General features: G+C 39.2%; 2 protein-coding genes across 2 annotated transcripts in view; both read right to left on the bottom strand.

The window, feature by feature from the left end:
* Positions 1-14,830, bottom strand: part of LOC309695373 (programmed cell death 1 ligand 1-like) — a 241,112-nt gene that overhangs the window by 29,921 nt on the left and 196,361 nt on the right. The gene's annotated exons all lie outside the window — the stretch shown is intronic.
* On the bottom strand, positions 962-5,471 carry LOC309698702 (low affinity immunoglobulin gamma Fc region receptor III-A-like; the record flags this gene model as incomplete). The annotated part of the gene is made up of 7 exons (XM_082521331.1): positions 962-1,057; positions 3,689-3,777; positions 3,883-4,110; positions 4,197-4,442; positions 4,522-4,785; positions 4,908-4,943; positions 5,462-5,471. The coding sequence occupies 7 exons, from the start codon at positions 5,469-5,471 to the stop codon at positions 1,025-1,027; spliced, it is 906 nt and encodes a 301-aa protein (XP_082377457.1). The 3' UTR covers positions 962-1,024.

Here is a 14,830-nt window from a genome sequence, read left to right as displayed (position 1 = left end):
TATTTTCACACATTTTACAGGTTGTTTACACTTTACAGATGGAGGTTGCTGCTGATGTGATTTTATCTTAATAAAAGTCATTTTTACAATTTGATCTGCTGAGTCTGTCAGATCTGTCACATTCTGTGGTATTGTATATAATATTGGTCTATTTATAAAAAGAGGCCAAGAAGAACAACTTAATAATTTCTGGAAGCTCACTTTCATTAAAGAAAAGAGACAAACACTGCATCACATTAAATAGATGAGGGCCTCATCTATGTGAGCTTGTAACGCGTTACAAGTAATGCGTTACTGCCCATCTCTGCTTATCAGTATATCACTCAGTTACATTTCATGACAATAAAAGTTAAAAATTCCCTGACAATATCCTTCCTGAATACCAGGATCAGTAATGCAATAAAGTCAGGTAAAATCAGATAAGAGTCATAAGATCTACTTTTACTTTCATTCTTGGGACACGTTTTTCTAAATCTATTCTTGACTTATGTAACATTTTTAATTCAGATCTTACAGAGTACCAGTCAAACGTTTCAAGGCATTTGAGGGAGTTGGTGTTTCTCATCATCTGAGCTCATTTCAGTAAAAAACAAATGCAAAAAATGAACATTTTTGTCCTACACAGTAAACATGACATCTGATTGCTAAATTCTTTATAACAGTAAAGCATTACAGTAGGATGTAACTGTTTAAATTCATACATAAAATCAATCATCAATAAAATCAATATGACATTTTTAAGGGATCATCTTGTTCACCTTGGATTTCTAGTTTGGTTTTTCTCTCGCTCAGCTGTTGATGATTTATTCCAAATTGTTAATTACTAGCATAGTAAGCTAGGACCTGGTTCAGTGTGGAGAAGAAAGCTTGCTGCAGGTCTCTGAAGACCCTAGACTTTAATTTGCTGAATGTGGAAAATAATAATAATGAAAAATAATTACTCTGTTTTTAGTGAATAAAGAGCAGCTGTACCAGAGTGTGTTTGTTCTTACAGCTGTTTGTCCATAACTGATGTCTTCTGTTCTCAGGGCTGAGTGGATAGGAACGGGATCACTCTCTGCACAACAAAACACACAGAGAGGAATCACTGCAAATACTAGAAGTTATAGAAGTGATGCTATTGAACAGGATGTGTGTAAAAAGATAAAATTTATTACTATTCCTATGTAGCACAATGAAAAAAATTCCTAAAAATTTGATCAGCTCTTTTTTGGGGGGAAAAACCCACTAGATATATTTGTTCACTTATTGTTTTTAAATATGAGAAGAAAACACACATTTTATGACGTCTTCATAATCCGTCTTGCATAAATATATCCTGATCACAGGCATAACAACTCTATGTGAGATACTGTGGCCTCTCATAAACTCAAAATCTTTTTCAGCTAGGCCAGTGGCTCTCAAACTTTTTACATCTTTTACCAAATAGCAGGAAGACATTTTTTCACGCCCCATCTAAACAAAACAATGACAGAAAAGCTGCAACTTTTTTTTAGATATTGTCAAACATTGAAAAATAAAGTTCAGTCCTAGTCTTAGTCCTAGCACGACAGACCCGACCACATGTTCGCACTTTGCAGTACACTTCTTCTTCATTGTGGCTGTCCCCTTACACACACGGCTGCAGTTTTTCAGCGGATGTGCATATTATTAAAGTAACTGCTGCAAATTTCTTTGTTCCATTGTAAAAGTGATTCCAATGTTAAACATTAGTTCTGCATGAATCTTCTGCCAGGTAACTTGCCCCCCAACTCAGAACTATGCCACACACTTTGACAAATACAGAGCTAGGCTATCACAAGCATAAAACAGATTTACTCATAAATACAAATATAATGTTTGTACGTGTGGAACACAGAACCGCTGAATCAGGGGTCCTCACAGACTCACTGGACCAGGATGTCATGCAAACTACAAAATAATTACAATCATACCAGTGAAATACAAACCTGTGACATTAACAGTCCTGCAGTACAACCTGAGGAGCTGAAGTATTTTTATCTGACAGGGGAAACATGACGACCACAGAGCTGTTGTTTCTGTTAACAGACTAACCACAGGCTGAAAAACACATGCAAAGAGCAGCATTCATTAACGGTCACCTACAAACTCAGAACACCTACAGTGAGTTCAATTCTAGTCTTTAAATAAGTTCCGTAAAATGGTATCATTGAAAGAAATCATCCATTTTCTGAATCACTGATCCATCTTATGGAAGCACAAAGTCTGGAGTCTATTCCAGCTGAGATACACAGCAGAAAGGTTACCAGTCCATCACAGGACTAACAAAGAGACAGAAAACTAAACACTCGTTCACACCTACAACAGGTGTTCTGACAAACCATCCTACTTAACTTAACTGAAGCTGCAAATTTGATAATTTTGTGCAAAAAGCAGATAGTGTTTTCATTCAGGAGCTGCATCCTTCGGAGGTCACATTTGAAGGCCAATTACGTCACAGCCAGACGACGAAGGCTGTCCCAATTCTAAGACTGCTCCAAACGGGGCCGACAAATGCGTCCTTCATTTCCCCTGATTTGAAAGATGGGTCCGGTGTATTCTTCGTGGCCTACCATATCTCAGAAATCATAGCGCGGTAACTGGTGAGACAACTGGTGACGCAAATCTGAAGGCTACACCGTCCCACTTCACAGCCTCGCATTTCTGGCATTTCTGGTCTTTGGAGGACCTTGCCCACGTCGACCATGAAGGCTGGGTTCTTCGAGGAATGCGATGAATTGAGATACAGCTCGGGTACTCCGGCTTCCTCCCACAGTCCAGAGGCATGCAGTTATTAAGTTATTATTAAGGGCAATTCTAAATTGCCAAGGTGTGAATGTAACCTTGAATGGCTACCCCTATGTCACGCTGGCATCCTCTCGTCCTGTGGTAGCAGGGATAGGCTCCAGCCCTGCAATGGCCCTGACAAGAATAAGCAAAATAGAGTAATATAGACTGCAGCAGCAGTCCCCAAGCTTTTTTGCGCCACGGTTCAGTTTAATGTCAGACAATATTTTCATGGACCAGCCTAAGGTGTTGCGGATAAATACAACAAAATAAAATGTTACGACGAAGATAAAAATGTTGTTATTTTGTAAATATAATAATAAACGCTAATTCACTGTGTAACTGTTTAACTTTATTAGGCGCGTCCAGCTGGTGAAAAGTAAAAACTAAAACAAATAACTGACGTCACTTTAAAATGAAGACGAAGAAATCAAAGATGTACAAATATAAAAAAAACTTCACAGTGGAAAGAATAAAAAATAAACCAGTGTAGGCAACAGGAAATAAGATCTTCTGTGTGTGTGTGCAATTTTATAATAACACGTTGATAAAATTGCAAGTTGTTACTTGTTGTTTATTTTTCTCACTGGCTCTATAAATTTGATTCATTTACATGTAGAATTAGATTTTTGGAGAGTCATAGTAGTAATGAGTTTAATTTGTTTAAATGAAAAGTCTTATAAAAAGTATCTTTTTGGGCTGAAGCAGCTCAAAGAGTTATTCCTCAATCATTAACAAACGTGAATGTGGACATAAACATATTATGCACAGAATATGTAAGGACTTTTTATTGTGTTTAACACATTAGTTTAGGCTCAGTGAGTTCACAATGAGTTCATGTAACCATGTAACCTTTTCTTTCAATATCAACATGAACGCTAGACACAGCATATTACACTACCTCTGCTTCCTCTGATTGGCTGTTGCCAATGATTTGAGATTTTCTCTCTCTGTATGTGATGTCATTATCGCCAACTTCTCCCCCATCAGCTGAAATCAGTCAGAATGAACAGCGAAATAATTTACTCTTTCATAAAATATTAGTGAACATCACATCAAAATAATTTACCATGAAATAGAAAGTCTGAGTCTCACCATCAAGTTTCCTGTGAACACATGGTCTCCCTAACAGAACCAGTAACACCAGTAAGAACCCACAGATTGATTTAAGAAATGACAACACAGAGAGAGCAGTGGAGGACAGTGATGGAGGAGAAGTGGATGAAGAAGGAGGTGTGGATGTAGGTGGAGGTGTGGATGTAGGTGGAGGTGTGGATGTAGGTGGAGGTGTGGATGTAGGTGGAGGTGTGGTGGTGTGTTCCCCTAAAACAAAGCAAACACAGTCATTAAGTTGTCGTCACATTGTGAATGTTGAAAGCTGCAGAAACACAGACAGGTGAGTGTGTCACCTGTGACAGTGATCCAGCTGGATGGAGACTCTCCATGACCGCTGATGTCACACTTGTAGAGGCCTTCATCAGACCTGGAAACATGCTGGATGGTCATGTGACCTGTAGGCTGCTTCCTGATGAGGGAGCCATCTTTATAGAAAGCAGCTGGGAGGTTGGAGGGAGTGGTCTTTGTTTTACAGAGCAGAGTGACGTCATCTCCCTCCATCACAGGGAGGACAGGACTCTGCAGGATCACTGATCCACCTCAACACAGAGACAAACTACAGCATTTCATCCATTTACACACAGCTTCATCAACACTAACTCCACACACTCAGCTTACCAGTGACTGTCAGGTTAACCATGTTACTGATGGGACCCTCTCTGGACTCACACCAGTAAACTCCACTGTCCAGTGTGTCAATATAACTGATGTTACAGGAAGAACCAGCTGGTTTTCCAAACCCAGCTCCACACTTTGCTTTGGTGTCTAAGCTTGTGTTTCTCCTCAGAGTCCATCCAGCAGAGCTGTCGTCCTCCTCACAGCTCAGAGACACAAAGTCATCCTTAAACAACTGAGAGCTGCTGGGACTCACAGTCAGACGAGCTGTGAGGGTTACAATGAAAAACTGATGATCTTTTTACTTTACACTCTGAAACATGAACTCAATCAGGTCATATCAGTGAGCATTTATTAGGTTTAAACTGTGACAGAAGAAGGTTACTGACCTTGGTTTGTTGTGCAGCTCGGCAATGAGATCAGAACTAAAGAGAAAAGGTTGGTTTGAGCTTTCACAAACAAATCAATTCTTCATCAATCAGTTAAACAATCAAGTGATAAGTCATATTTTATTCAGTACTGCTGTGTCCGATAAAGAGAAGAGATTCTGTGGTGTTAGTGTTGAGTAAAATGTTCCCCTAAAGTCTGATTTATGCTTCATGTCAAAATGTGAAACTTGTGATTTGTCAAATGTAATGACTGCAGTCAGATATGAATCACATCCGCAAACCTAAACACAGAACAGTGACAGAAATAAACTACATAAAACTCCGAAAGTTGATTCTGTTGATCTGGACGAAGCGTTTTCAGTAAGAGAAATGTTTCGTCACTCATCCAAGTGACTTCTTCAGTCTCAGCTGACTGCAGGTTTCCCCAACCTTATAAACAGCCTACATTTGCATAATGACTGAAACCAGCCCACCGAAGGAACAATGGGCTGGGAGGTCAGTTCCTTCATCAAAATTATGCAAATTCTCATGACCATTGATCAACAACCACTGACCAATGGCCATGAGTACCATTCATAGAGAGTAGGGGAATGGCTGCAATCACAATATTGTAAGATGGCGAAAGATGAATTTTGCTCTCATGCCGAGACAAATCCCACTAGTGGAATTAATGAATGTCGTTTATGTTGTATGTAGACATTTTAATGTGTCTTGTTCTGAGCTGAGTCGTGCAGTCCTGAATTGAAACACTGTTATCTTAATCTGGGGAGGGAGGTATTTATGGATTGTTAATAAACAGGCAATATTTATAATTTACAGTTCTTATTTCAAAATCACTAAATTGCCTGAAAAACTGAAGATTTTCACAACCTGTTTTTTGGTGTTAAGATGCTCAAACTTCCTTTATACAGCTGAAATGCATCTTCTTTGTGTTTTAAACTTGCTTTGAATTCTATTTCACTTGTTGTTCATGTCGTTTTCTTTCATCCATCATCAATCAGTAACCAAAAACACAATAAAAATAAACTTTAGGTAACTTAAAGAGGTCTTTTACTTACTGGGCAGATTTCATGACCAAACGTATGTTTTGAAATTAAGCGACCTCTAGCGGTCAAGCACGTGAATAACGTGTTTATCTTTCTTCTGAACATTTAAAAACATCCATAAATACGGAAATGTGGATTTTTCAGAGTTCTGTTTTAGTAACTGTTGGTCAAATGCAGTATGCCTTTGTTTATTTTAGAAAGCAATGAGTACAGAATTACTAAGATTTCCTATTATAAATGAATTATAAATTTTGCAACAGTAAAATAAAATAAAAATAAATATATATTCACTGTACAGTTCTTTAAAAAACACACCAAATTACTGAAGTTTTTCACAGCCTGTTTTTTTGTACAGGTCTGGGGTTAAGGCCTGTGTATTAAAACAGTTTTTAATTCAGTTTAACTTGATTTCCACGTTAGTTTCTTTCATCTTCATCATCAATCAGTGACTAAAAAGTCTGTAAAAATAAACTTTAGGCAACTTAAAGATATGTTTTACTTACTAAGCAGACATCGCAGAGACGTTTCCCTCATCGTTCCTCTCAGTGATGTGAGCTTTTTTTTTTTTCATTTATAGTCTGAGGACACGAAAAAATTAATCCCCGCCCTGATTTTCTTTTTTTTTGGGGGGGGGGGGGGTTATAGGTAGTTGAATTTTTTTTTTCAATAACTGAATCATTGAACAAGACAACAGGATGAAAGTAAGTGATAAAACTAGCCCTCTAGTGGTCATGCACAAAAGGATGCGTGAGTATTGTAGGTTGTGTAAATGTCAAAGAAAGATGGAAATGCAGACTTTCTCAGAGCTGTTTTTTTTTTTTTTTTTTTTTTTGATTTTTCTTAGATTCCCAACTGTGTTATGCTGCTTATCTCTCAGCATTTGTATCTCACCTCCCTAATAAGTTGCACACATAAAAAAATATAATGGAGGCTGCTTGGGAACAGTTTTGAATGCACATCAGTGCCTGCGTCTCTGCCTCATCTGCATCTTTGCAAAATTTACAGTGACTGAAGACCTTCAACCAGAGACCAACGGGAAGGTTGGATGATATATTTTGAGAGTAAGTCCTCTCGTTTTCAGTGCTGCATGCCAGTAATTGTCTTTGAATTGGTCTTTTACAGATATATAGCCATGAGTAATGTTTCTTATGTAAGAAAGGCATGTAAAGAGATTGATGAGGTTCAGTGAATCTTTGCACATGCTTTTGGGTGATCTGCAGCTATGAGGTGGAGAAGCTCAAAAACATCATCAGTTTAACAAGGATGAGAGGCAATTTTCTTATTCACCTTTCCACAGGAACATCATCTCAAATCAAAGGTAATTTTAATGACAGTTTTATATTTCCTGTGCTGATTCACATGCATTACATTGAATCTGTTTTTAGATCAGGTGGAGTGGTGAGAACCAAAACAGAGCAGCTTTCACCTTCAGTAAGGAAGAAGTGAAAAGATTTTTCTCCTGCCTTGATATTGCAACCAAATTAATTTCCAGATCATGTTAGGGTGACCTTTCCTCTTACACTGATATCTTTATTTGTAATTGTTAAGTTAAGTTATGCAACTGTGTAATTTTCACATGGTCAGAGGTGTGAAAATCTGGAAAAGGGTGAAGGAGAGTCTTAAAATTCTTCATCAGATCCATGATAGCACACAGACAGCAGTTGGTTCATGATGTTTAGAGCTGCACTCAGAGATGCTCCTTTTGTGCCCATGTGGTCTGTGTTTTACACACTTAAAGGATCAGTTCAGGGCTCACTGCTGCTTTTCCAGACAAGAAAGAGTACATTTGTGTGTCATACTCTTTCTTTCTTTGTGGAGTCAGTCTGTAGAGGTCAGTATATCAAAAGTGGCCCAAGAAGCAACAGTGATGAATCAGCGACATGTTTATCAAGGCTCACTAATGAGTGAGGGGAGTGAAGGCTGGCCTGTAAGGTCTGATCCAACAGATAAGCTTCTGTAACTCAGATTGGCAAAAACAGTAGTCAAGCTGGTTCTAATACAGGGGTGGGCAAACTGCAGCCCGTGGGCCACTTCCTGCCCATTGGTCTTTTTATTCTGGCCTGCCAAAGATTGGTGTGTCTCATCCGTGTCTCATGCTGTGAAGTCATGGGGCATGCAGTAAGAGGTTACTGAAATTAGGTATGCATTTGAGCAGTGAATACTGAAAACTGTACCACATACTGCAATCTGCATATCTGCCACAATGAGTGAGCCAAAATAAAAGAAAAGTTGACAGTGAGTGACAAGTTTTTAATTAACAAAGAATGGACAACTAAATACTTTTTCACAGAAGCTCAGCCATAGGCTGTATATCTTATTTGCCAAGAAATCATTGTGGATTTAGAAGAATACAACATCAGCTGTCACTTTTCCACCAAGCATGCTAATTATGTTAACAACCAGTCAACACAAGAATGGACGACTACCGCTCAGAGATAGTTTGCAGGCTCAGCATAACACATTTATCTGACAAACTACCATCCAATAATCAAGCATGAAAGAAAGTTATTTGCTGGCATTCGAATTAGCAAAGACCAGCAAGCCATTCTCTGAAGGGGAGTTTCTTGTGTCCTGAGAGCAAGAACAAATTAAAAAAAAATTAGCTTATAACACAGAACAGTGACTTGCTCTGTAGAGTTTATCGAGGAAGACTTAGCTAGCAAGGCAAACAAAAAAGCCCAGTCATTTACATTATATTCCTTGGTGTAGTGGGCTAGATTGGCAGATGTTGGTTCATGCATGGTGTGTATGAATGCAGCATAAACATTGACTCCTCCATTAGCTGGTAACCAGAGGCTGGTTATAAGGAACAGCTGTGGCCTACTCCTGATCCCTGGCAACTTGCACTCTTTTCAGGTGAAGGTGGCGAAGCTCACAGGCTGTTTTTAAGTGTCGCAGTTCAGATTAATTTCCCCTGGCAGTTGCTTAAGCTGTGTAACTATTAAAGGGTGTTAAGTAGGATCCTCATGGATTATCTACAGTTTGGCTTATAGTAGGATGGACCCTGGATAACTGCTTTCTTTCTTTTGTTACAGGCCTACGCACTGCTGCTGTTTTGTTGTCTGGCATTGACTGGTTGTTTGTTTTTATGGTGTTTTAGTGTAAACTGTTTATTATATTTTAATCATGTTCCTCAAAGGAGTTGTATCTTGTTTTTCTTTTATATCTCATTTACTCTGTGGTTTTGTGTTTTATATCTTATATCTGATCTTATAGGTTATTGTTGATTTTTGCCTTAGTGGAGGCACGGCCTCTTATTGTGGGGGCTAGGCAGGTATGGTGGAACACATTGGGAAATGGGTAGATTGCACCACTCAGATTGCACTGAGGTTTGCAGCGAAACTACACTGGTGAGTAATTGGTGGCACTCTTCCCTGTAGTTTGCCTCCTTAAGTGGCGGTCTCTACCATTTTGTGTAATTATTTCACCCAGCATTTTAACTAGAGTAGCAGTGGCAGCAAATCCTGTCCTTTGAATTATTGTTTGTTATTAAAAGTGTTCTAATGTTTTTGCGTTGTCAGCCCTGCAGCCCTCCCAAGAAGTTCTCTGGTTTTGCAGCTCTATGCTTTTTAGTAGCTTTTTCCTAACAAACTTGGATTTATGAAATTGCCTTGCCTCTGCTTGCTAATAACGAACTTGTGGGCTTCTGTAACTAGTACGTTAGCACTGGTTGTAGTAATCTCTCCTGGGGTGTAACTGCCTCCCCAGGTGGTGTTGTCAACACCATTTAGTCACCTTTACTGGTTATCCGCCTTAGCGCCACCACACAAAGTTTCATCAAGACCAGTCCACTCATCCTAGGGAACATACAGACATGCACCTCAAAGCTGCAGGAACTTCTTCATTTAAGTTTCATGTGATGATCAGAGCTAAATATAAATGGACTACCTCATGTATATTGCTTTTCTGCTCTGAGCACTCAAAGCCCTTTTTTGGCTTTGGCCTATTTGGCATGCAGACTGGAATCGAACCATCGACCTTTACGATTATCAGTTAACTCTGCTCTACCAGGTCTGGTTTAGTTTCAGAAGATTGCTAGCATCCAAATTAGCAGTGATGTACATTTAAGTCACTCTTACTGGCCACTTTGCTGGGTATCACTTTACTGGTAAATCGGGTTTAATAGGTACACCCCTTCAGCTGCTTGTTACTAGAAATATTTAATCAGCCAATCACATGACAGCAAGTAAATGTTGCAAGACATTGGCGCTCATTGCTTATTCTGAGTGGATTTTAACTTTAGTTTGTCTCTGGTGTTTTTGAAACTTGTTTCCTCTGTAGGATTTAAGGTGTCAGTCACTGTTTACACCGACCTCAGTGTGTCATGGTCCTGGGTCGGTGACCCAGCGCTTTTAGTTTGTTATCATTTTCTAGTTTATTATGATGATGATGATTGTTATTGTTTGAGTTCTATGTGTTATATTCGGTCTGCCTTTGAGTCTGTGTCTCTGTCTGTCTATGGTGTCACCCCGTCTGTTTGTGAAGCTGTCTGTTTAGTTCTGTGTCTTGTTTGGTTCCCTGTGTCTGAGTTTCCTGCTTTATTGTGAAGGTCTCTGTCTGATGTGAGTGTGTTCAATTTACGTTTCCCCTGTCCCGTCAGCTCTGATTCCTCCCAGCTGTGTTGCCCTCCTGTCTCTCATCCCCTGATTACTGGTGTGTGTATTTAAGCCCTGTGTGTTCTCCTGCCTGTTGCTGGTTTGTCTGTGTTACGCCGTGTCAGTCTGCGTTTACCCTGTGTTCCACGGTGTCCTGTTCCTTGGCTGCGTCTCATCCCTTTGTCGTATGCTTCCAGGTCTGTTATTTTAGTTCTCCCAGTTTAGGTGTCTTCAGTTATTTGTCATGCCCCACTGCTTGTCTGCCACTACACCTTTGTAAATAAACCTCATTAGCAGTTTTGAAAGCAAAAAGACGGTTCAATCCAGGACTAACAAAGTGTACCTAAAAATGTGGCCAATGAGTGTATGCACTGTGTAGAAAGACATCAGTCATAGGACCAGTAGGTGGCAGCAGAGGAGCTTCAGAATGCTCAACAAATGGTTTTCATCTGACCTTTGACCTGTCTCTTGATAATAATGATAACTTAATAATTTAAAAACTGTCTCACTGTCAACAGATGAGTCTGTTTCTTTTGCATTTTCAGTTCCTGATCCAAAGAGATGAATTGGTTCAGACTGATGATCCAACAGTTTTATTCATGTTCTTTATTCTTTTAATTACGATTACATTTGTGGAGCTTTTAGTTTGTTTAATTTTGGCTTTGCTCATCTCTGCTATTTGCTTTGAGGCGAGGATGATGAGGCATGTCTAAATACATTGCTACACGTTGATTCCTCAGTGCTTACTGTCAATGTTATCCTGGTTATAATATAATTTGGAAACTTTTCATGTGAATCATTCAGTCTAAGTCAGGGGTGTCGAACTCCAGGCCTCGAGGGCCGGTGTCCTGCAAGTTTTAGATCTCACCCTGGATCAGCACACCTGAAACAAATGATTAGCTCATTATCAGGCCTGTGGAGAACTTCAAGACATGTTGGCTGTGTCCCAATTCAGGGTCTGCACGCTTGAAGTACGCATTTTAAGTGCGGTTACGTCACCGCCACGCGACGACAGCTGTCCCAGTTCAAAGTGTACTTCAAATGCATACTCCAAATGCGCCGTCGATTTCCCCAAATATCAAGCGTAGTCCGGTGCACACTTTGTGGTCCCATGTATCCCACAATTCATAGCGCGTCGGTGGGTGTGGATAATTTTGCCTCAAAATACGGCAGAAGGGAGCGGCCGAAGAGGGGTTTTTTTTTTTCCCCCCAAACTTTATTGAACTCATAAAGCGAACAGTCAGTTATTCCAGTTCAGTTTGTACAGTAGACATACAAGGCAAATAAGAGTAACAATATACAGTACAATGAAATAAGAAGGATGAATAAATAAAGGATAAAAAAAGAAAAAAAAGGGGGGCAATGTGACAGACTTCATAACAACTTTGTACTTCAAAGTTGTGACAGCTCATTCGTTAAACATTTCTGAATGAATTTCAATCAATGACAAACCTTTTTTATTGGAAGTTAATTTAAGAGAGTTTAAGTAATATTCAATTTCAATCAAAAACAAATTAAATGATGGGGTTGAGTTTTGAAATTTACATTTATGTATGTGGAATTTCCCTAATAAGATGGAGCGGCGGAAGAGTAAACTGTCAAAAGTACTGAATATGACGTCACTTATTTATGTGCGAATGTTTAATAATTAAAGTCAGTCATATATCCACAAACACAACAAGCTGAAAGTCAGTGATGTGTGTATATATATATATATATATATATATATATATATATATATATATATATATATCATAATAATCTGACAATACTATAATATTGGCCATATTATATTTATGTCAATGGAAAATTGTACTTAGTAGTCAGTATAATCTTTTAGTGATATAAGTTCGCATATGCAGAATACTGCATGTAGTTATTTGTATTAGGAAATATTTAACCATGTATGCTTAGAGGCATATAATCAATTGTGTAGTGACAAGATGTGTGATCTCTAGCAGGCCGCAAAAGGCTTGGTGTGCACTCCAGGAATGCACCCCCACATCCTGGGAGCATGGGAAGAGCTTGTACCTTGTTTTATTGTTTTAACGTAGCTATGTCTGTTTTAGTTTAAGTGCTTCTTTACATATAGATGAACTGTTGGATTTTCCAGACCAGCAGGTTAAGGGAAGTCGTTTATGGGGCCCCACACACACACACACACACACACACACACACACACACACACACATACAACTCCACATTCCAATGTAAAGAACAAACGCTCACTGAAGTATAAATAAAGACTGGGGCAGTTTCTTGGCGTGAGCCTCAGTGCTGGAGGCTGCCCTTGCTAGCAAGAAGTTCTGTGTGTTTCTCTTCTCTGAGTCTTTACTGAAGAAGTGTTTAGAGTATATTCCTTAACAATTTACATTGCCACAGTGAGTTGACTTTAGTCTCATGAACAACATTAACTAATTGTTATTTACTAACTAATCCTAAATGACTGTTCAGCACAGAATTGAAGCCCAACAATCATGTTTCACAGTCCCGTGGTCTCAGCCTCAGATACTCAACTAATCAAAGTGATGTCATGACAGAAATGAATGACCAACAAAACATTTTTCTCCTTCATTTCTGTCAAACAATGCTGTATGTAACGTGTCTCGCGGTTAGTATCATGGTTGCTAGGTAACCTGAACAGCGTGACGAAGCGTATACCGTCCCATTTCACAAGCCTCTCACTTCCGCACTTCTCGTACTTATAGTACGCACCGTACGTAGTACGCGTAATGTGCGTACTTCAAGCGTGCAGACCCTGAATTGGGACACAGCTAACGAGAAGGTAATTTAGCCATTTAAATCAGGTGCGATGGATCAAGGACGCATCTAAAACCTGCAGGACACCGGCCCTCGAGGCCTGGAGTTCGACACCTGTGGTCTAAGTCATCAGTCATGCAGGTCTTTCCACACAGCAGCTGTTTCTATGCAGAGTTTGTTTTCCTTTGACATAAATGGAAAGAACTGCTGACCTCCATGGGGAAGTAATTAGACAGTGTTTACAAATTCCAGTTGTTCATTGAGTCATCAAGTGTGATCTGTCAGGGGAGTGTGAGACAGTCCAGGAGGAGAAAATCACAATCAAGCTCAGTATGTTTGTGATGTCATGAGTATGACTAAAATACTTATTGATCATTATTGATGTAGGTCTTTCATTTTTTAGGAAAAAAGTATTTATTTTGCTGCTTCTTGGCCAAATAAGAAGACTTTGTTCATGGATGAAGATTAGATATGATATGAAGGATAACCTGAGACACGTCTGTAAAAACATCTTCAGCACAGAGGATCATTGGCTGTGCTCTTCTCTCCCTGGAGGTGCTGTAGGGGTCCTGCTGCCACAGGAAAGCCTGCAGCATCCTGAAGGACGCATCCCACCCATCACCTGTCAGAGCTGTTACCATCAGGAAGGTGGTACAGGACCATTAAAGCCAAAACAAACAGACTGAGAAACAGCACATACGCCAGGGCTGTTGCATTAATAAATACAATCGGGGGATTAATCGCTGCGAAAACACAACATTCAACTGTGCAATATTTTCTTTTTAACTGTGCAACATTCTAAGGATTAAATCACAGTGCTCCAACCGTATCCTCACTTGTTTGTATTCTCACTTGTTCATATACAGTCTTGTATATACTATATTTGTCTGTCTCGCTGTCTCAAGAGGGTGCGCAGCATCCTACGGGATTGCACACACCCAGGACACCGGGTGTTTAAGCTGCTGCCGTCTGACCTGACTGGATACCTCCCTGGACTTTTTTAGGGGGGAGGTAACAATGTTTAAAACAATAACAATAATAATATTTATATTTATAACAAGGTGCAATAACAATTAATGTGCAATAATAACAGTGTGCAATACACATACACTTATTCTTCTTTTTTATACTAAGTTAATATACTGTGTTGTGTTGTTTGTTGCGTTGTGATGTGTCATATCGTGTCGTGTTGTGTTACATGTAGTGCCGACGTAGGACAGTTTTCCAATTTCATTGTACTACTGTACTATGTATGACTGTGCAATGACAATTTATTTATTTTATTTATTTATTTATATATTTTTTAAATTATTGTACATATAAGGTAAATATTTATTTCAGTTTTAAGTGCTTTCATAAAACTTTATATTTGCTGCTCATCTCAGTGTCGTCTTCACACTCTTTCAGATGAATCGACAGACAAAAATATATGAAAATATGAATATGAAAGGAGGCTCTGTGTTTGAGCATTTTGAGGGGGGATGTTATTCAGGTAAAGGGACCAGGTGAGCTACAATGAGGC

The sequence above is a fragment of the Aulonocara stuartgranti genome (assembly GCF_965226115.1).
Source record: "Aulonocara stuartgranti genome assembly, chromosome: 3".
In the NCBI taxonomy this organism is placed as follows: Eukaryota; Metazoa; Chordata; class Actinopteri; order Cichliformes; family Cichlidae; genus Aulonocara; species Aulonocara stuartgranti.
Note: the sequence above shows the minus strand (reverse complement) of the source record. Positions and strands in the feature narration are given on the sequence as shown.